The sequence below is a fragment of the Phocoena sinus genome, chromosome 16 (assembly GCF_008692025.1).
Source record: "Phocoena sinus isolate mPhoSin1 chromosome 16, mPhoSin1.pri, whole genome shotgun sequence".
Classification (NCBI taxonomy): Eukaryota; Metazoa; Chordata; class Mammalia; order Artiodactyla; family Phocoenidae; genus Phocoena; species Phocoena sinus.
The window spans coordinates 13,918,705-13,941,965 of record NC_045778.1 but is presented as its reverse complement, the minus strand read 5'-3'; the positions used below and the strand labels follow the sequence as shown (position 1 = coordinate 13,941,965).

The 23,261-nt window shown below is 39.0% G+C and overlaps 1 protein-coding gene across 4 annotated transcripts; it reads right to left on the bottom strand.

Annotated features, from left to right (window-relative positions):
- Window positions 1-1,225: 1,225 nt before the first annotated feature.
- CDK1 (cyclin dependent kinase 1) lies at window positions 1,226-21,472 on the bottom strand. 4 transcript variants are annotated; one of them, XM_032609072.1, is made up of 8 exons: window positions 21,454-21,472; window positions 19,203-19,264; window positions 16,726-16,882; window positions 15,782-15,905; window positions 12,658-12,828; window positions 11,317-11,480; window positions 11,065-11,206; window positions 1,226-8,313 (listed from the first exon to the last, which is right to left on the bottom strand). In XM_032609072.1, exons 2-8 carry the CDS (start codon window positions 19,237-19,239, stop codon window positions 8,215-8,217), a joined length of 894 nt encoding a protein of 297 aa, XP_032464963.1. In that variant the 5' UTR covers window positions 19,240-19,264; window positions 21,454-21,472; the 3' UTR covers window positions 1,226-8,214. The 4 variants fall into 4 exon arrangements, with proteins under 4 accessions (XP_032464963.1, XP_032464961.1, XP_032464962.1 ...); XM_032609070.1 differs by lacking the exon at window positions 21,454-21,472 and adding an exon at window positions 21,330-21,367; XM_032609071.1 differs by lacking the exon at window positions 21,454-21,472 and adding an exon at window positions 20,890-20,918.
- Window positions 21,473-23,261: the final 1,789 nt, after the last annotated feature.

The following is a 23,261-nucleotide window of genomic DNA, read 5'->3' as shown; positions in this document are numbered from 1 at the left end:
AGAACTGTTTCCTATGAAAATCATATACCAGATTTTAGACAGAGGATATATCCTGGAAGAATGTGCATAACTCAATACTGATTTTTCCACAGAAGTTAATGGGAGATGCTTCCTCAAAATCCACAACTATTGTACATTTTTGCTTTCATGCTGCTTTTTATTTTCTCAAGATTATCACTAACATTTTACAGGGTCCTCGCTCTAAAATGTGCCACGGGAACTGTTTGTTTGGCCTTCATGACATTAAAGCCAATCTGAAGTTCATTCCAAAATGCCAAATTTTCAGCCTGTTTTTCAGCCCTAGCATTGTCACCCCCATTTAATGAGCGCTCAGGTGAGATTGCCTCAGAAGGTAAAAATATTTCAAATTATAGAACAGTCGATGTGAAAATAAGGAGAGTCAGGACTTTCCTGGCTGTCCAGTGGTTAAGACTCTGCACTTCCAAGGCAGGGGGCACGGGTTCGATCCCTGGTCGGGGAACTGGGATCCCACGTGCCCAGTGGTGTGGCCAAAAAAAGAAGAAAAGGAAGGAAGGAGATTTATCATCACAGGCACCTGCAGGAGCTCTAATTCAGGGAAGCCACAGCCTGGCTGACACAATGCTGACAAAGGGCTGCAGGTATGTCTTCTCTGTCAAAGTGCCAGTCGGCAATGGCATACACCAGTTTTACAGTCCTCTTGGCTTGCCAACCTTCAAACGAACTTTCAAACACTGGTGGTGTTTCCATTATTTCAGATTCTATACGTGATCTGACACACACACTTATACTGACATTTGCATAATTAAATCCCCACAAATGCCACCATACTGTGTGTCACTAGGTCACCTGTGTTTCAATGTGTCCATAAACACGCTGCTTTACACTCAACAGCAGAACTCGTGGATGGTGAAGCAGCAGAGCGGCAGCGGCTCAGCAGCACCAGACGACCTGAAGTGGTTTGGGCAGCAAAATCAAACACAGGGAAACTTCTTAAATGCCATTTGCTCCACATGGCAACGGATGGAAGAAGTGAAATATCTGACTAATAACTAATATTTAATTCCTAGACAAAACATTTCAGTGCAAATAGGGAAGTGCTTTATTTACTCTGATCCAAGTCAAAGGTAGCTGGATAATTAGTTTTCTTTAAACAACATTCAGCTTTGCTGACATCTCATTTTCCAAAAGCAGCTGTTAGCCAAATATAGTATTGTTTATTCACTCCCTGGAAGGCTGTTTTTAAAAAGAGCTTCTTCTGGTAAAAATATTGCATCACATAATTGGAGATAACAGGAAAAGTAGGAGTTGATGTTTGTATTTAAGTAAACATCTGCTCAAAAGTCCAGTTTTCTGTTTGTGAATAACTGCTTTATTTTGTGCCATCAGGCACACTGAATGATTGCTGTTTATTCCTTGCTTTTTCAGCCATGCTAGGAAATATTCCAAACATGGTAACACATGAGATATTTCTCTTGAAAAGGGATAAAAGAGATAAAGCTGAGTTCTTTGCCTTTTCCTTTATTATACATACGCCAGCTATTCCAGTGCCAGAGACCATATGAATATGTAATATTAACATCACAATGTTTATTACATGATACATACTTAAATTGCAGTTGGACAGTTTCTTTTTTTGGTTTTTTTTTTTAGAATGTGACTATTTACAAATACCTGTAACATCTGAGTTAAACCCCCCATTACTAACCTCTGAAGGGAAGTAGAGAATGAAAATCGCTATTGCTCTTGCAAGGAACACGCTCAGTACCTCTCACTGACAATGTGCTTGGCTTGCACGTGCTACTTGCATTGTTGGCTATTTCACTTTTAATTTCTAGCAACTGAAAATCTACGCAACGTTCTCTGATCTGACTTCTATTTTCTCCTCACTGATTACTTGGGTTCTCTCCTGTCCGCACATTTTACCCTTAAAATACATAATTTCTTTCTTGAAGTCATTGTTGACTCCCAGCTTCACTGTCAGAGGCAATCTAAAACAGAGTAGAAGTCTCTTTAAATTGGAAGTCAGAAAACCTAGGTTCTGTTTCTCACTCTGTTGCTGAAATCTGTAGGTTCCTCCTTGGGAAAATAAGGATTGAACCGAACAATGTCCAAGATCCCATTCAATTCTAAAATTTTATTTCACTAACTTGGAAATGAGATTTGTTGCAAGTGGGTGGGTCACAGAGTGCCAAAATCTGGGGGGAGGGAGGTGAGATGTTGGCTCTTTAAGGTTATCCAAGACGCTAGAACCTTCTGTTGGCATGGGTACCTAAGAGCTCTGAACATATAAATAACATTGCATTTGTCATCCAGTCCGTGTGGCTTCAGATTGATGTTGACTGGTCTAAAATGTTTTGTGCCCACGGGGGAAATTGCAATCTTTCTATGTTCTGAACCATTTTCCATTAGTGCCTATGCATGACAAGTAATTCAAACAAGAAGCCAAAAAGCATTTCTAAAACTATGTTCAAATTCTAGCAAGAAGATTTAAGATGGAGCAAATGTTCTGCTTCCCACTTGGATCTTTGAAGAGTGAATGCAGTTCATGAAGAATAGATTTGTATTTTCTTGCACATAAATATGTCTGTCATGATACCAGAACCATTGAGACAAATGGCTATGGTCGGCTGGGAAATGTATCTTTTCTGTCCATATTATAAAGTATGTTTTATGGTATAATTATTCTTGTGGTTTTATAGTTAAGGGCATTTTTATAGTATAGGAAGCTTCTGTCTATTGAAATAGCATAGGCCACTTAATTACTACAAAGCTCTGTACAAATACAAAAAACTACTAATACTCATTAGGAAACAAATTCTCCCCAAACATTCTGCTTTTGTCATTGCATTATTTCCTTAGCAGAAAAGTATAGCATGGTTTTGAAATCCTATCTCAAGGAAAGGCATGACTGCCCATAGAAATAAAGGCTGCAGATTTTTACTCCTGACTGGTAAAGAGTAGGTACACGTATGCAAGCATTCCTCAAAAGTTTGTAGGTTCTTCGAAAGGTCAATAGGAATACATCTATATCAGTACCATTCTACACAACCAATACTAGAAGCTGCACTGAAAACAATGATTATGAGAAATAAAGTGCTTTTAAAGGAAGATATTTATGTAAGGATTTATAACTATGAGGGTGCTTAAAATTCGGGGTTCCTTTAGGATTATTCATCCAAGTGTTATCTTGGTATTGACAGCTGTGGCTCTTGGGGGTTGAAATGACAGAACCCCAACTCAAACAAGATTAAGCAAAAAAGAATAAACAACCCACAACTCTTACCCCTACAAGGGATAGTGGGTAGCTCCAAATGTTAAGGCAGCACCGCAGGAACCAGGGACATCAAACTCCTGAGAATCTTTCTCTATTCACCACTTTCTTGGCTCAGCCAGTTTGGCAGGATGGGGGAGATGCCTCAGGCTTCCAGCCATGTCATCCCAGCTTAGCACTATCAGCAGAAAGACGACTTCATTCTCTCGAGGTTTCTATAGCAAAAAGGACCCTCATGGGCCTTGCTTAGATCGTTTGCCCACCCCTGGACCAATTACTGCTGCTGGGTTATGGTTTACTTGTTGGTTTGTTTATAAAGGTCGGGTCACGGTTTACTGCACTGATCCAATCTGGGTCATCCGTATGAACAAGGAGCCGGAATTAAGCAGCACAAGAGGGCCACGTGGCACCACGTGCAACCTGATAAAAAGGAGACAGTGCTGCCTAAAATGGGACAGCAAATGAACTGGACTGAAAAGCGATCTCACCTTGGTCCTTTCAGCCTTGAGGTAGAGGTCTCAGGAGCTTCGGCGCTAATGAGGAGCTTGCAGGCCTGTGAGGGCTGGTTTGCACAACCCTGAGCTGGGTGCTCCTTGGCATCTGGGCTGCGCTGGCTTTAGCATTTGCCTGCCTTCTTCAGGTTCTTTCTTCTTAAGCTTTAGAAACTAAACACATGTTCACTTATCGGTTTATTGTGGGAAGCAACATGATGCCATGGAGAGAGGAACAGTGTGAAGCCAGAAAGCCCCCAGATCCTCGCTCCAGCGTTTACTAGCCTTGAGACCTTTGGCAAATTATTTATGCTCAACGAATCTTAGTTTCACCATCTCTGTAAGGTAAAGTTGCCCACTCCCTTACAAGGTTGCTGGGAAAGACAGGGAATGTATGTAAAGCACAGTGGCTGCTCACTATAGATGTTCAGTTGTTATTGAAGGAGAGGTGCCATAACCTTTGAGCAACCTTAAAGGGCTGGGATCATGTCTAATGCTTGAGGTTCTAGACCAAAGGCTGTGAGGATGAAAGAACAAGACACGGCCCCAGCCCTCACTGGACTTAGAATTTAGTAAGGGAGAAAGTAAAAGTGCCAGAAGAGGTAATATAAGAAAAAAGTGCTGACACTTCAAAGGAGAAAGGAATTACCGTGTGCCAGGAACTTTACCCATATTCCCCATCTAGGGCACCTTGTGTTGCCATTTAACAGATTTAAGCACCAATTACTGTGGCAGAAAAATAGCTCTAAACTGCCCAACTTTTGTAATGTATTGAAAAAGGAATATTTAGGGCATTCTGACAAGACATGTACTATATAATGCATGCACGATGCCTGGCAGCCCTATCTACATCCCTCACAACAATCCCACAGTCCTACCTATGTATTTATATAAATAAATCCCATTTATTATCTCCATTGTGCAATTGAGGAAATAGATTCAGAGATGTTGAGTGACTTATCCAAGGCTACAGACAGAATTGGCAGAACTGGGAACCAAGTTCCAATATGGCTCTAAAACTGGAATCTTTACATTACACCGTTCACTTTTCTCAATTCTCAATGACAATGGAAGATTTAGGTTCGAATTCCAGTTCAACCTCGAAATGTATGCCTGGCTCTAGGCCAGTTTCTCCTTCTGCACTTCTGTGTTTCCTCTACAAATAAGCTGACCAAATAGCTAGGTTTCTGTTCAGTTCTCTAGAGTTCTGAGAACCACCCAGGCAGTGATTCTCAAAGTGTGGTCCCTCGGCCACCAGCAACATCACCTGGGAACTTGTTAAGAAAGTATATTCGTGGCTACGCAGGATGTACTGGATCACATGCTGGGGATGGTCCAGAAATCTCTTAACAAGCTCTCCAGGAGACCCTAATTCAGCATTCTCAGGAATGCTGGTATTGTGATACCTCTTTTCCTCCTCAACAAGTCTATGACTCTCAATGCATCTCTTCTGAAGCTTTTAAGGCATCTTAGAAACTTGATATTTACATGACAGCATGGGACTAAAAACGTCTAGTCTTGCTTCCAAATACTTCGTTAAACTTCACTCCTTTCTCCAAAGGGTCTAAAGTTACAATCCTTGTCAGTACCATTAATATCCCACCTGAGACTTCTACTAGATGATATTTTAGGTCGGAAGTACCTCCCTCTTCAGGGACTTTCACCCTTGATTCCTCCATCCCTCGCTTTCCCTTTAATCATTCAATACTCTATCCATCTTGTCCCAGACGTATTTAAACAATGCCCACTACTCTCTTAACTCCATAGCCCACAAACATCTCTAATTGTCTCTACTCTGTCCGCAAAATGTAAAATGATCCTAGGGTCCTATGGAGCCTCACCGACTTCAGTTTGAATATGGCAACATTTAAAAGGCGTGGAACTGAAGTTGACCTATTATGAACTACAGTTTGCTAAAGGCACTAAAGTGGAAGTGTATTCCACCTAGTAGAACTTGCAAGTCTCCTTAAGTACTTTAAAAATTACTTTTTACTAATTAAAAATTATTTTAGTATGTTAATCCAAGTCCCCAAAAGACCTTTTATTAACTCTAAAAACACTATCATTTTTTTCAGACATTTAATTCACATACGCCATGTCCACATATAATTAGTAAGATTTTACTACAAATTACGTATTAACTTCTTTGCACCATTACTGCCTATATGTTTAACTTTAACAGCAACAACAAAAAAACCCTTCTCTAAAGCCTACGGACAATGAGAGGTAGAGCAATTGTCATAGTATATGGAAGTCTTCTATTGGTGATGCAATATACAACCCCCTCCCCTCACTAAAGAGTACAGCCTGAAACAGAAATAGAACAAGTTAAAGATAATGCAAGGTGACATGAAGTTTTGAGACAACTAAAAACTAAATGTCGGCCCAAAGTTGTTAACTCACCACCAACTGGTGATAACTGGCTACGTCAGAATCACCCTGGGGAAATTTTGAAAAGAGACAAATTTTCAATTTCAGAATTGTTCAGGGTGGGACCAGCATTAGTCTCAGGTGTTTCTAGCACACAACAAATACAAGAACTATTGGCTCAGAGAAAAGATCCACTTTAAAATTAATCAGAAGCACCATGGCACAAGCCAATGTAAAAATATGCACGAGATGAGGACGCAATTCAGTAGCTCTTCACCCAGTCACTGAAGCTGACGTAAACACTTCACATGGGACTACACAGATAGCTGGAGCAGGACGGAAGGGTGGTCACTCATTACAGCAACTGTTGGCAGTGTTCTACTGTCTCATTTCCCTGGTCCACTAAGTAGGTTCTCAATTGATGAATTACTGACTTTTCAAACAATTAGACTGCATGGAACAATAGTAGTGAGGATGCATGCTGCTTCTACCAAGTCCACAAGGCCCCAAACATTGGTGACACCAGTGCATCTATATATTATTGAAACAAAAATACCAAGAAATAATTATATAAGATACACCGGTAGTTTCAGGGTGCGGGGAGGGTATCATTGATTAATGCTGACCCTGAACCGCTAAAGGGCTGCAATGCACAATTTGAAAAGTAGACTCACTTCAGTACTTCACTTCATAGGTCAGAAAACACAATTTTGCAGATACACCATGTCACCATCTCAATTCAATCTTTGGTGTGACCTCTCATTTAACAAATTCCTGCCATGAAATCTCTCCACGGTATGACCTCAAATGACTTCCAAGCTCTGCATTCCCTTACTGCAGGCGGGCTTCCACCAAAGCACCTAAGACAAGGCCACCAAACCTCTCAACTTATAAGCCCTGTTGCCAAAGAAAGTGACCCATCCTTTCTCCTCAAGTGCAAAAATTCTAAGACAACAAGATTAGGTAGATCACCCATTACATGTTCAATCAACTGGATCAGTCACACAAGAATGCCCATTCTAGCCATAGGTAACCAGGAGGAAAAATAGAGTCTATGGGCAGACAATGGATAGATGTACACTAAAAATGATAAAACTATTTTCAGAGACATTTCTCTAGGCTATAACAAATAAATTAGCCTGCTTACAGGTAAAAATCACAACGAGCAGCATTATTAATTAAACAATTCCCAAAGCTAGTGATTTTAGCTAAATAATTTTACATTAGAACCTTCTAAGAAGGCTGCTAATAAACTAGAAGAAGGCTGCTAATAAAACTAAACTATGTCAAAATCTACAAACCGAGTTTTAAAGTCAGGCTTGAAAGCCAAGATAAGCCACTACTCCTTTGTATAATTACCTCTGACCAAGGCACAAGAATTCACTCAGACAAATAACTTTCATAACCTACCTAAAAATAGGATAGCTCATAAATTTTCTAAACTGTTCTTCCCTGCTGTGGACAGCCCTTAATCTCTGACTGTAAAACTTAGCAAACTTTGGCATACGCTAATGTTAGTTTTATAAGTTACTAAAAACCTCTCTAAATTAAGCATCAGTTCTCAAATCTGGATAGTTTTCTCATTTGAATGCCTAAACATTTAGGTCACGAATTGAAATACCAGTAGAAAAATATTCATCTTTGGGCAGGTTGTAGAGTTACCACATGGCAAGAAACTGACAAGAAAATTTAAACATTCAGAGCATAAAAATACTTCAAAGCATTATGAATTTTCAACTTAGCACACTTTCGTAAAGTTTAGTATTTCCAACTACAGGAAAAGCAGACTGCTGTAGGATTTTAGATAATTTAAGCTAACTCAAATTTTTCCCAATTCCTGACATCAGTACTAGATTTATATAGTTTTATTATAGTAACAAATAGTTGTTACGGTGGGATCTACAAACATATACAGAATTATTATATTTAAATTCATATAGAACAGTATTTACATTTTTAAGTTACACTTTTGAAATCAGAAGATGAGGCACAGCTTAAATTTTACAACAAAGAAAAGAAAAATACACAACACAAAAACAGTTAACAGTAAAAATACAGCTATCTGTTCTCGACACAACACATGGAAACTCTGTCAGAAAGCTACATCTTCTTAATTTGATTGTCCAAATCATTAAAGTATGGATGATTCAGTGCCATTTTGCCAGAAATTCGTTTGGCAGGATCATAGACTAACATTTTCTGTGGGAGGAAAAAGATTTTTTAAAAGGTTAAGAAATAAACCATTTAAAAAAATCTCCAAAAAGCCTTACTTTTCTACCAATAAGCCCTAAGCTGATAATTTTAATGAAAAACTACTAAATGAACATTTCTGTTAGTTTAATACCAAAGCACATAAATGTCTTACTTCACCCCCTAAGCTCTAAATAATCTATTCCTTAAATCATAGATATCTTGATAACCTCTTTTTGCTATAAATTATGGTTTAAGACACAAGCATTCAGATAGCTTTAAAACCAAGGCATAAATTGAAGAAAGATTATCTAGTTAATTATATTTACTTTGAGAATTAAATGGCCCTCTGAGTTATTTACAGCGTTGCTGAAGTGGTGGCAATTAACTATAAAGGTTTCTAATGTAGCTTCCAGCAAGTTCCAAATAAAAACAAAACCAGTGTGTTATAAACATAGTTTAAATGAGTCACTAAATGAATTATGGTCAAACAACCTAGTATTAAAGTTTATTTACACATTAACAGAAAAGGCTGAATAAAGTTAAAATTTATCTTAAAGAAATATTATTAATCTTAAAGAAAACTAAATAAATAAGCAGACCCAGAGATACTTTTACTATCTAGTTACCATTTGAGCTCTTATTATATAGCTAGCACTCTATTAAGTGCTTTGTACGTTTCATGTTACTTAATCCTCACAAAAAAAGGTAGGAATTAGTCCCACTTTACAAATAAGAACTTTGAGGCTCAAAGAGGTTAAGGAACCTGCCCAAGTTCATAGAGTTTAAGAGTGATAAAGCTGAAATTTGAAACCAAGACTGACTTATGATGTACAGCAGTGATTGTCAACTTGGTGAGACTTTGCCCCTCAGGGGACATTTGGCAATGTGTGGAGACATCTGGGGTTGTCACAACTGGGAGGAATGTGTTAATGGCATCTATAGGACAGAGGAATGGGATGCTGTTAAATATCTTACAATGTACAGGACAGCCTCCAGCAGCAAAGAATGAGCCAGTCCAAGATGTCAATACTGGCTAGACTAAGGAACCATGATTGACAGTATGATTTTCATTTCATTAACTAAAGTGAAATTCTTCATGTTCAAGAATCACGGAAGTTAAAAAGACAGACTGGGCCAGGAATATAGAAGGCCTTTTACATCATATCATCAATATTAATGTACAAAATATGAGTGGCGGTAAAGGATCTTGGACTGCACTTGTAAGCATTTGGGAACTCTAAGCTGAGTTTGGTGGCATGATTTATAAATTGTGAAGGGGCCCAAAGATCAATTAGAACATGTGTATGATGATATAGCAGTAGATTTTTTCCTTTGTTTAGTAACCTGTCAAAATCTTTTTTTTTTTTTTTTTTGCAATCACATTACCTGAGATTCATAAAAACTAGTCCCTTCTAAAATCCCAGTATTGGACGCCCCTGGTGGCGCAGTGGCTAAGAATCCACCTGCCAAGGCAGGGGACACAGGTTCGATCCCTGGTCCGGGAAGATCCCACATGCCGCGGAGCATCTAAGCCCGTGCCCCACAACTACTGAGCCTGTGCTCTAGAGCCAGCGAGCCACAACTACTGAGCCTGCGCACCACAGCTACTGAAGCCCGTGCGACTAGAGCCCGTGCTCTGCAACAAGAGAAGCCGCTGCAATGAGAAGCCCGCGCACCGCAATGAAGAGTAACTCCCGCTCACTGCAACTAGAGAAAGCCCGCGTGCAGCAACGAAGACCCAATGCAGCCAAATAATAAATAAAAATAAATTTAAAAATAAGTTTAAAAAGAAAAGAAAAGAAAATCTCAGTATTTAAATACTGTTCTAAAGCAAATTTCCTGAGGCAGGTCTAGGACAATTTTTTATCCTAACAAATTTTTTTTTTGCCTTGTTTTTAAAGAACACAACTGTTTAGTTGGGAACAGCAACGTAACAGAGGGGAAAGGTTTTAAGAACTACATTTGTCCTTCTGCTAACCTGTCTGATGTGGAAACAAGGCAAAGTGAGAAATGGGAATTCATGCAGTAAAGACTTTAAAAACTAAAACGACTGTGTCTAAACTAAAAAGCAGTAAATACTGAGACAAAAAACCTGGAGAGGAAGGCCACTCCAAGTCCACAACTTAAAGGTTTATTAACCTCATCCTCTCCTTCAGAGTATCTACAGCTACCTATCAGATTAAAAACAAGTGAAGAAGGGCTTCCCTGGTGGCGCAGTGGTTAAGAATCCGCCTGCCAATTTAGGGGACACAGGTTCGAGCCCTGGTCCAGGAAGATCCCACATGCTGTGGAGCAACTAAGCCTGTGTGCCACCACTACTGAGCCTGCACTCTAGAGCTCGTGAGCCACAACTACTGAAACCTGTGCGCCTAGAGCCCGAGCTCTGCAACAAAAGAATCCACCACAATGAGAAGCCCGCGCACTGCAACAAAGAGTAGCCCCCTCTCGCCGCAACTAAAGAAAGCCCACGTGAAGCAACGAAGACCCAACGCAGCCAAATAAATAAATAAATAAATAAATCTATATATAAAAAAAAGTGAACAAATGCCACATCCTCCTCTCAAAACCACTAATGTTTTTCGTATCTAAAATGGAGCTAGTAATGTGCTCGCTTTGGCAATAAACATGACAGACATAATAATTATGTGCCTGGCTCAGTATACGGTGGTTTTCTTCCTATTTCCTACGTGAAAGAAAGAATTAAGTACATTCAGAATCATGCACAGTGTTAAAGTCAATATAAAGGGCATTCCTTACCGAGAGCAGATCCAAGCCATTCTCATCCAAGTTTTTGACATGGGATGCTAAGCTTCCTGGTTTCCACTTGGGAAATGTATTCTTATAGTCCTGTAAAGATTCCACTTCTGGCCACACTTCATTATTGGGAGTACCCAAAGCTCTAAAAAGCCACAGCAAAACAAAAACTTATGGTTAAAGTATAAACAGAACTCCTGTTATATACATGTTAATTTAAAAGTTCTTAGTAGCTCAAGTATAAAACAAAAATACCTGAAAATTCTGAAGAGTTGATCGATTTCTGAATCCCCATGGAAAAGTGGTTTCTTAGTTGCTAATTCAGCAAATATGGTACCTATACTCCAAATGTCAACTGGAGTTGAGTAGCGAGCTGACCCCAGCAATACTTCTGGAGATCTATACCAGAGTGTTACTACCTATTACAAAGAAAATATCTTACTTGGAATAAATGTGGCGCGTTATATTACCTAAATGTAAATATTTCTGTTTCATTAGAACTGTCCTTTAGAATGCTGCTTGATTGCCTCTGATAATAGTGTTTAAAAGTCAATTAACTATACACAATACTAAATGTTAGATAAATAATGAAGTATTTCTAAGTTATATTCATTAGGGAGAAAAAGAAAAAAGCATACCAAGTCTTTTCAAATCATTAAAACGCGGGGAACAAAATAGTCAAGATAGCCTTCACTTACAAAAAAAAAAAAAGCCCAATGATAATGGATTTGGGGTTGACACTGTACAAGTGCATGTAGTGATTACATGCTAAAATCAAAACTAAGTCAAACAACAGTTTATTAGTAGTCTAGCACCCATCTACTATTTTAGCATATCTAATTTATCACATTGGAGGTCAGTGGCATATGTTTAAGCCAATGGAAACCAAATAATCTTTATTTATAGAGCCATGGGAAAAATGATAAAAAGGAATAATTAAAAGAAGCCAAGACATCTGACCAGATCAGCACTGTCATTAAGTTTTGGTCTGGAGGAAGTCTTTGGGCAGAAGGGTAGACAACTCCACAGAAGACAAGGTTTCCCAATAATCCTTAACTATGTGAGTCAACATTCCCTTTCCCTCCAGAAATAGCAAACAAAATGCCAAGTCATCAATATAACACAGACAAAACTTGGTTATATTTAGAAGCTTCTAAATACATCTGAAACAGTAGCACTTAAGCAACAAAACCTGTCTTTTAACCAATCTTCTTGTTTCAAGAGAGGATCCAATCAACAGACAGAAATCTCATGGTAATTTGAATGGGGAAAGTTTACTGTAAAAGATTAGTAACTATAACAGAGGATTGGAAGATTTAGATTGACTAGTAAGAATAACGACTCCTTCCTGTAATGCCTCTCCAGCACCCTCTACTGTCAAAGCGTAACATCACAGCAACTGGCAAAAGAAAAATACTCAAAAGGTTCCAGATACATTTTCACATAGCAGGCAATGAAGGATGACTTTGGAGCAGAGGCAATAAACTGATACTGGCACAGAGCGGAAATCTTTCTGATTGAGTATTTCTTTCTTGACTTAAAGAATATAGAAAACAATCCAGCAATCACACTTAACAAAAGCACCAAAAAACATACCTCATGTGTATATACTCTAATAGGTATTCCAAAAGCTCTGGCAAGGCCAAAATCTGCCAGTTTAATTGTTCCTTTATCATCAATCAATAGATTTTGAGGTTTTAAGTCTCTGTGTAGAACTCTTCTAGAGTGACAAAACACAATCCCTTGTAGGATTTGGTACAAATAACTCTGGAAGAAGGAACCACAAGTTAGAAACTTAACCATACCATTTAACAATTTTCTAAATAATCTTGGTGGCTTTCTTTCAAAGACATGAGAAATTATAATGCGGAGAAATAAACAATTTACAAAAAAAGTTCTCAGGGGCTTCCCTGGTGGCGCAGTGGTTGAGAGTCTGCCTGCTAATGCAGGGGACACGGGTTCGAGCCCTGGTCTGGGAGGATCCCACGTGCTGCGGAGCGACTAGGCCCGTGAGCCACAACTACTGAGCCTGCGCGTCTGGAGCCTGTGCTCTGCAACAACAGAGGCTGCGATAGTGAGAGGCCCGTGCACCGCGATGAAGAGTGGCCCCCGCTTGCCACAACTAGAGAAAGCCCTCACACAGAAACGAAGACCCAACACAGCAAAAATAAGTAAATAAAAATTTTTAAAAAGTTCTCAGGCAATTTGAGACTAACAGGAAGTATTTGGGGGTGGGAAGCCCATTTATATAAGGTAGTCATGTTTGTATACCTATGACAAAGATATTCACCTTATGGGCACATGTTTGTGAACTCACTTCTTCTTTTACTTATTTTGGCCCCTAATTCTTAAGTTAGTTTTCTATATAGAAATTTTCTTAAACTTTTGTTTTATATAATTATAGCAACTCTATTTCTACCTTGAATAAGGTTAGTCTTTTCCATTTCAGCCTTTTATCTTTACATATTCATTTCCTCTTTGGAGACATTGGTCACAGACTCCAAAAGAAACAACAAAGAGAATATTATGACTGTGTATTTAAAGAGACACAATTATCGCAAAATCCTGTTTGGTAAGTTCAGAGAAGTGTTTTATAAGATACTTGTTGCCAAGACAATGTAATTGACATTTGAAGCAACATGGATATTACAGAAATAGAAAATATACATAGTTATAGTATTGACTTATAAAGTTCAAAATTATAAAATACATAAAATCAATCAGTTGGAACAACTGGCTAGCCATTTGGAAAAAAATTAAGAACCCTCGTTCTTACACCAAAATAAACCTTTGATCCATCTAGAATTTAAGACAAAAGCAGGGGGTGGGGGTAATCTACTAGAACTACTAGAAAAACATTGTCATGTAGTGTTCTAATACATGTGATCTTTGAGTGAGGAAGACTTAAATAAGACATAAAAAATCTCAAAGTCCAAAAGTCATGTATAAGATTGTTAAATTATAAAAATTACTAACGGTGTACTCCATTAACAAATCAAAAGACAAAAAAAAGGAATAAAAGAACTATTATCAACATGTTACTGATAAGAGGCTCTTAGAAACCAGTGGAAAAAATATCCTAACAGGATCATCAGTGAAGAATATGTATAGGCTGTTTATAAAATGGCTAAGAAATGAAAAAATGTTAAATGACATGCAAAATGATATTAGTCTTTTTCACATAATAGATTATCAAAAAGATTGATAAAAACAAGTTTCAACAGTGAGGTATTAAAAGAAAATACACACCATGATGTTTAAGAGTAAATTGCTCTAATTTTTTAGAGGGCAAATGGCACTCTCTATCAAGATTTTAAGTGTAAATAAACATCTTCAACCCATTGATTCCACCTGTGAGAATCCATCCTATGAAGATGTATATGAAGATATAAAGATATTCACTGCAGCACTGACCATAATGGCATGAATCACCAAGCTGGAAAACAATTTCAATGTCCACCAGTGTGGAACTGGTTTACATAACTGTATCAAAAATTAGGAAGACTCTTGAACAAAATGGAATTGAAGAAAAAATCATAGTGGGGATTTCCCTACGAGGTGATATTACAAGGAATACTCATTACAGTTATGTTAAGATATAGATGGATGTCAAAAATAAATGTTTCTGAGTAAAAAAAAAAAATTAGAAAGACAGGTAGACCTATGGTCGAATAATGTTTTACACAGAAAAGGGAAAGTAATGCATATATATATATATATATATATATATATATATAAAAATATATATAATCCCATTTTTATAAAAACAGTATATGTATATACACATACAAAGTTGACATATAAGTATCTCTAAGATTACTAATAAAACAATGGCTACACAGGGAGATCAGCTCCGTGCTTTGTGACCACCTAGAGGGGTAGGATAAGAGGGAGACGCAAGAGGGAGGGGATATGGGGATATATGTATACGTATAGCTGATTCACTTTGTTATACAGCAGAAACTAACACAGCAATGTAAAGCAATTATACTCCAATAAAGATATTTAAAAAAAAAAAAGAATGCCTACCTCTAAGGAGAGGTTTGGTAGAGATGGTGTAAGGATAATTATACATTTAAAATTTAAATGAAATTTAATGTCTAAAATAAATTAACCAAAATATATTTAAAACCAGAATAAAATGAAACCGCCTGCCACCATCACCCTGCCCCAGGCTTTTGCTACTTTGTTTTACACATACCTAACTGCCAAATAAAGACCAGAATATCCTAGCTTCCAACAATGTACTTATTACTTTTGTTATCTCAGGCACTACTTTTCACTTTACAGCTAGAAGCACTATCTAGTAATAAAATGGGTAACCATTAACAACCTAACCCATAGACTAACTGTGTGGGAGAAAACAAAATATTCTTTTCTTCCTTGTTCTACTTTCTTTTTTTTTTTTTTGCGGTACGCGGGCCTCTCACTGTTGTGGCCTCTCCAGTTGCGGAGCACAGGCGCCGGACACGCAGGCTCAGTGGCCATGGCTCATGGGCCTAGCCACTCCACGCCATGTGGGATCTTCCCGAACCGGGGCATGAACCCGTGTCCCCTGCATCGGCAGGCGGACTCTCAACCACTGCACCACCAGGGAAGCCCTGTTCTACTTTCTAACACCTTTTCCAAGCACATTTTCATGAAACACAGGGACTTCTACAGAGTAAACACTTTACATTCACAGTGGAAAAATACTAATAAAATTAGGCAAGATTCTTACCTTAACAAGTGAAGGATCCATGAACTGACCAGGAGGGATAGAATCCAAGTATTTCTTGAGATCCATGGAAAGGAATTCAAAGATGAGATATAACCTGGAATCCTGCATAAGCACATCTTGAAGACTGAAGAATAAAATAATTATATGAAAATTTAAAACACTAACATTTTTGACCTCTCACAAAATAAAACTATTTCTATACATTTCACAGTTGCTGTTACAAAAAGTAGGGCCATAAGAAATTGTACTATACTGCTTTGGGAAAGAAGAGGTGGTAGCTTCCCTAGTTGTGAAAACCGTAGCACTAACCTAGAATTTGAGAAAGGAAGCTCAGGGCAGCAATTGAAAATTAAGTCATATTACATTAGGCGCTAACTGGCAAGCGGCTTCTACTCCAGAAGAACGTTTCTAGGCTGACTGCTTGTTGCTCAGAGCTTGTCTTTCCATTGAGGTAAATAATAGAAACAAACCTTAGAGTACTATCTGACCTTACTAGTTGCTCTCTATCTCTAGCCCCAGAAAAATGCAGTTAAATCCTGATTTGGAAAGATGCCAGTCCAAATACTTGGAAAGAAAAACTTTTTCTTCATCTGACCTATCTACCTGTCTCAGGTCTCTGATTAAGGAGTCTTTAAGGATCAGAGCTCTCAGAGTGGGAGCAGTGTCAAAGCTCTGTGAAAAAGATTTCCTTTTCTCCCTTGACCAGTTTACCCTGATTTTCCAGCCCCCACTACTAATCTTCATCACCAAGCTCCTTTAACTCTGTTCCTGCTTTACCAGCCTTTTTTTCTATGCCCAGCATTCTCAATGAACAAAAATAGTAGGGTTCTAGTCAGCTCAGCAAGGTTAGACCAGAAATTAAGCAAATGTAAAAGTTTCCACAATGAAATTCATATTTGAAATAGTATGCGGAAAATGATTCAAATTCAGATATTACACCATACCTGACTATATTTGGATGACGAAGTTCTTTTAATAGAGATATTTCCCGAATTGCAGTACTAGGAACTCCTTCCTCTTCACTTTCTAGTCTGATTTTCTTCATGGCTACCACTTGACCTGTAGTTTTGTGTCTACCCTTATACACAACTCCATAGGTACCTGAAATAGACAAAGTGTCTGCTATGTGACAACCTCCACAAACTAAAAAAGATTTTAAAAATGACTGAATCCCATAAGGTGTCACATGATAGAAATGTCTGCTGTGGCCAGATAGGAAGCATCTTAGTCATAATTATACCCTCATCACTTCCAAAACAACACTGAAGGTAACTAAAACCTATCATGGCTGTAGTTTAGAGAATTCATATAGTCATCACAGGTTTCCCATACATTTAAATTACCAGTAATTTTCCAGCACATTTTAGAAAAAAAGGATCGTTTGCAGATTGGAATGTATCTCCTGTCAAATATCCTACCTGGCAACAAGGTAGGCATAAAATACAGTGTAAAGATTTGGGCTCAGAAAATATTACTAACAGGAGTCACTGTGACACTTTCAAAAAACTTCATATAGAGTGCTTCATATATTTCAAATATACAGTCAACAATCCTCATCTAGAAAAGAATGAGGATAAAATATTTTATTAAATATTTGATCTATTCAAGCTCATATCATCTACTATATAGCAGAAAGCCTCACATCCATTTGGAAGTTGAGAACACTGATTCTGATATATGGGCTTCAGATAATGAGCAACAATGTCAATATTGACATTGACAGGGATCCTGGAGCAGACCCCACTCAGGAAGATCAGTCATTTGCATAATATAGTCAAATACACTGTTAATGGTAAATTCAGAGCTTTTTTTTTTTAAGTACGCTTACCTCTCCCTCAAGTGTACAACATTCACCTGGTCCTAAAATTTACTCATAACAACCACTGATAAACTTATAGCAAACACTAGATATGCATTTTAAAATATGTATTTATTTATTTGGTTGCACTGGGTCTTAGTTTTAGCTTGCTGGTTCCTTAGTTGCGGCACGCGGGCTCCTTAGTTGTGGCTTGCAAACTCTCAGTTGAGGCATGCATGTGTGATCTAGTCCCCTGACCAGGGATCGAACCCAGGCCCCCCACATTGGGAGCGCAGAGTCTTAACCACTGTGCCACCGGTTAGGTTCCTTGATATGTACTGAATTGAGTTTTAGACATCGCAAGTGCTCTATGTCTCTCTTCTGACTCTTTTTGAACCATATCACTTCTCAATGAACTACTGGAATAGAGCGCTAGTTAAACAGAGCAGTGATTCCACTGGTTAATTACCAAAAATTATTTGTGACATACAAGGTATGGGCTCTGAAATGAACTAAGCATTATAAAATTTTAAAATGTTCAATATGGACAAGTTATGGAGGCTGAACAGTAAAGAGAAAAACCTTTGATCAACAAATGTTTACAGAGTGCCTACTAAATGCCAACTAAGGTTCCACATCATGGATATAGCTATGTTCTCTACAATCTAAAAAGACATTTCCTTAAGACAGGAAGGAGTTCCAAGACTAATGTAACAACACTCAGATTTTTATTACTCAGAAGAAACCAGAGAACAACTTTGTAATAATTGAAATAAGAAAAGTCTGGATATATTTAAGAAATGAATTGGGCTGTCAAAAACTCAATGTCAAAGGGGAAAAGTCAGGGGGACAATTCTAAATCAGAAGACATTAAGGAGACATTAACCACCAAATGAAATACATGACCCTGACTAGAACTTCAAGTATATATGCAGAAGTATTTAGAAGTAAAGCACATAATTCCACTGCCCTAACACCCTTCCCAACACACCTACAAGATATCAATAGTGTTTTCAAAATACAAATATTGCTTTAAGCATTTAGTATTAGAAGGATGTAAGATTATTGGAAGGGGGCTGTTGGGGAGACATGTCACAATAATTTCAATTCTCCTGAAATGTGAACATTTTTGTGTTTTATTATGTAGAGAACATATGTATTAATGCACTAATATACTGTTAGACGTACCTGAAAGATTGGATTTTAAAAAACTAACTAATTAATTTTTTTATTTTTGGCTGCATTGGGTCTTCATTGCTGCGCACAAGCTTTCTCTCTAGTTGGGGCGAGCAGGGGCTGCTCTTCGTTGCAGTGCGCGGGCTTCTCTTGTTGCAGAGCACGGGCTCTAGGCGCACGGGCTTCAGTAGTTGTGGCTCGCGGGCTCTAGAGCGCAGGCTCAGTAGTGGCGCACGGGCTTAGTTGCTCCACGGCCTGTGGGATCATCCCAGACCAGGGCTCGAATCCGTGTCCCCTGCATTGGCAGGCGGATTCTTAACCACTGCGCCACCAGGGAAGTCCCAAAGATTAGATTTTAATGAATATTTACATGTCTTCATGTCAAGGACATTACAGCATCATTAAATCATTTTTTAAAAATCCTTTTATATTATTAAAACCACTCACCTTCTCCAATTTTCTCTATTTTGGTATAGTCTTCCATAGTTAATCAATGGGTATTGTAGATCCTAAAATGAGAGGAAAAGCTGATTTGATTACATGTCACTAACTCAAAGCGTGCTTTTACGTTATTAATGAGATACTATAAGTAAAGCATTTCCCACAGTGCCTAGTGCAGTATTAATTTTCCATGAATATTAGCTATTATATTAGAACAATAGTTAGAAGGGAAAGAACTCAAAGACTCTCCCACCCTTCTTAGTTTCTGAAACATTGGAAATATTTGTATATCCTATACCAGTGTAACATTTAGCCTCTTCCAAATTAACCCTCAAATTCACACATGGACTTACCTATTCTTCCCAAACACATCCCAGATGTTCTCTTTATGTAACCCTTCTAAGGAGCACCAGTGTGTGCCAGTTACACCCAAATATTTTAACAAGGTTATTTGACTGAATTTGTACAGCTTTATACTTTTATGAAGATAATTAAAAAAAATTTTTTGAAAGACATGAGTAGGGAGCTAAAATGTGGTCACACTGCTCACCCATTAGAGGGTTTAAAGCAGCGAAAAGTATGTGTTTCAACTTGCTCAAGTAGCATTTTTATCTTTCTCCTGTTGTCAGCAGTCACATAACACAAACATGACAAAAAGTTTCAAGGTACTTTTTGTAAGGTAGGAAAGATCACTAAGCACTCTAAAAGAAAAAGTGCAATTCCACACATAAAATCTAATTATACCCCACACAAATGTCAAGAACAAAGTAAAAAGCCATATACTTGAATCACAAAGAAAGGTAAAAAAAAAAAAAAAGTAAATAAAAGAGCTGAAATGACAACCAGTTACTCAAGACTTCCTGGTAAGTCTTGGCTGGTAAGTTTGCAATGAAACAATAGCTCCGGCAGCCCAAAGCAGCATCATTTTATAATACATCACCGATGAAACCATATATAAAGGTCACTGAGCCTGAGGTTATATTGACCCTTAAGTTATGTTTCTCACATTCTTCTTCAAAATCATTCCAGAAATAAGTAGAGATAAATCTTTTTAAATGAACAAAATTGCACTACCCTGGCCATCTTAAAAATGGTTAATTTTACAAATGACAGTGGACGATTCGGATAATTATCTTTTCTTCAATATCCAGATATAATATACCTAAAGCACAATGAAATTGCTGAGCTCACTTTAGACAAATAACTGAAAACCAACACAATTTCAAAGCTTACTCTTCCACCCTTTCCTGGTTGTAACTATTTTAAATAAAGGATGCGGCCTCAGCATAGCTTTTGAAAGCCCCTTGTACGTGGCAGTATGTAAAATACCAGCGGCTTAATCCACCCAGAGACCTCCAGGTCTTTAGAGGAAGCAAGACGTGCACATTGGTAACTTTAGTATTAAATAAAAATTGATTATTGACTCTAATCAAGGGTTTCTAACTCTCGGCATTTCTTAGATTTCCACTTTTTGCCAATTCCATAGAATATAACCACCACCAAGCATAAAATAAAAACGACGACGACAACAAAAAATCCAAGTCCTCTAGTGTTCTATGCCTTGGCTAAGTGTTCTTAAAAGCTCTAGGAGGGCTAGGGTCATGGGCACAGAGGCAAGCCTGAGAAGGCCCACAAGGTAGTTCATCCGATCGGTTTTCCGGGACAGCCTGTGATTGGGAACGGGCTCGGGTACCTGGCCCAGGTGCGGTCTTGCTTTCCACCCCCGGAGGCGAGGGCAGGACGCACCGCGGACGGGCGGGAGCTGCAGGGCCGAGGGCCGAGCCTGGCACTCCGCAAGCGCTCGGCGTCGTCCAACCAAGGGACGGATTTGGCTTCAATCAGGACCCGGGAGCCTCCTCAGCCACCCGCGTGACCCCAGACTGCAACTCCAAGGCCAGGGCAACCCCAGCCCTGCCGGAGTAACCCCGCCGGGGCTGGGCTCCCACAAGCCTCCCGCTAGAGCCGGCCGGCGTCGCTCCCACGCCCAGGCCCCGGACCCCAGGTGAAGGCCCGGCCTGGCCGCACGCAGACCCCAGCCGCCTAATTATCACCCGGCTCCATAATACACCCCCTCCGAGGCCCGCGAGTCGACCCCGGCCTGCCGAGTCGACGCCCCATAGGCATGACCCTGACCCCGGCAACTCTACCCGGCTTATTATCCCCCGGCGAAAGCGGCGGCGGCTATCACGTCAGCCTCGCTCTCCCCTAACTTCGAAGCGCCAGCTTTGAAGAGAAGTGCGAGCAGTTTCAAACTCACCGCGCTAAAGGGTCCTGGATCCACCAATCAGGTATCCCGTAGACTTTCAAAGAAGCCAATCAGGGCCCAGCTTCCCTTAGGCTGGGCTTTCCGGGTGGCTAGAGCGCGAAAGGCGGAGGAAACGGCGGCTGCAGAAAAAGCAGGAGGGCGGGCGCTCACTGAGCCTGAGCGCAAGCGCCGTCTTTCATTCCAAGAAAGTGTCGTCTTACTGTTTCTAGTCATCAGAAACCTGCTGTTCGCTGTGGGTTGGTTTTTTCCCCCCTCCCAATATTGGCACAATTAAAATTTATTGTAATCAAATAGCTCATCACAAAAGCGATACTACACGCAATCCAAATCCCATTACTTTCACTTCTAATACTTAAAGCTAGTGTATATTTATTTTTTTCTAAATTAATGATTATCAGGCTGGGCCAAAGGAGCACATTTCGGTTACCTGAAGGAGGAGATAACAGAAAGCTAGGAAAGATGTCCTCAATAATGTAAAGAAAAATTTCCTATATATATAGATAGAGGACTTAGATACCTTTTTTCTACATTACACACACATATATATGGCTGTGCTATGTTTTTACCTCACTTTTTTATTTAAAAATTTTAATCTATTTAACATTTTATTTAAAAATTAAAAACAAAATTTTTCTTTTTTAAAATTTTAAAATATTCTCACATCAGAATTTTAAATGTTCTTTAAAACACAAAAATTTGCACTTCTGCGGGGGAAGAAAAAGAGATCTAAATTACACTTTAAATAATCCAGTATCCCCAAATTCTTTCGTTGCCCTCCACTGTATCCTAAAGAGAGATTACTGCACTTGGTCATCATTGTGAAGTCTTTAAGAAAATTAAAAAGTAGGGCTTCCCTGGTGGTGCAGTGGTTGAGAGTCCGCCTGCCGATGCAGGGGACGTGGGTTCGTGCCCCTGTCCGGAGGATCCCACATGCTGCGGAGCGGCTGGACCCGTGAGCCATGGCCACTGAGCCTGCGCGTCCGCAACCTGTGCTCTGCAACGGGAGAGGCCACAACAGTGAGAGGCCCGCGTACCGCAAAAAAGAAAAGAAAAGAAAAAAGTAAAATAGAACTGGAGATAATAAGAGTCTTTGCACTGACTCTAAGGGACCTAGAACAAAGATTGATTACCATGACCGCTACAATTACATATTAGATGACCCAGATTAGGACAAGCAATGGAACTAGCATATCACATGCATTTAAGTGTTTAATACCTTGTTACACAAGGAGCAGCATCTGTCATCTGGCCGTATATGTGGCACAAACACTCAGCCTTGGCAATTTTGTGCTACTGGGTAACAGAAGCAGAGCATTTGGGATTCAGGGTGGAAGTAGGGGATTGGGAAATCTTGGCCTGAACCTAATAACTTTTAAAACTTATTTTTAAAATCACAAATTCACATTTTAAATAAAAACTGCCCCAGAGAAGTGCTCTACAGAAGACTCTTCTCTGCTAGTCTAGGATATTACTTTTAACTAATTTTAACAAATAAATATATATATAGCTTTCTCTCTGGGAGGCCCAAGCAAGGGATTCAATTTATATCATCTAAAAACAGCTAGTAATTCATTATATACATTTTACATTCAACATAAAGAAGACCACAAGCTTCCATAGCTCTGACGCTAGATTTTTATTTAAATTTAACTCAGGAGGAATTTCTTGGCAATCCAGTGGTTAGGACTCTGCACTTTCACTACGGTGGACCTGGGTTCAATCCCTGGTCGGGGAACTGAGGTCCTACAAGTCCAGTGACAAAGCCAAAAAAAAAATTTAGCTCCGTTATCTCTCTTTTT

What these genes read in the sequence shown, in the direction of transcription:
- CDK1 (XM_032609072.1), bottom strand. Translation starts at nt 19,239, where the DNA reads ATGGAAGACTATACCAAAATAGAGAAAATTGGAGAAG. An exon ending in CGTCATCCAAATATAGTCAG is followed by an intron (nt 15,906 to 16,725) that starts GTATGGTGTAAT and finishes TTTATTCTTCAG; the next exon opens with TCTTCAAGATGTGCTTATGC. An exon ending in CAACTCTTCAGAATTTTCAG is followed by an intron (nt 11,207 to 11,316) that starts GTATTTTTGTTT and finishes GTGGCTTTTTAG; the next exon opens with AGCTTTGGGTACTCCCAATA.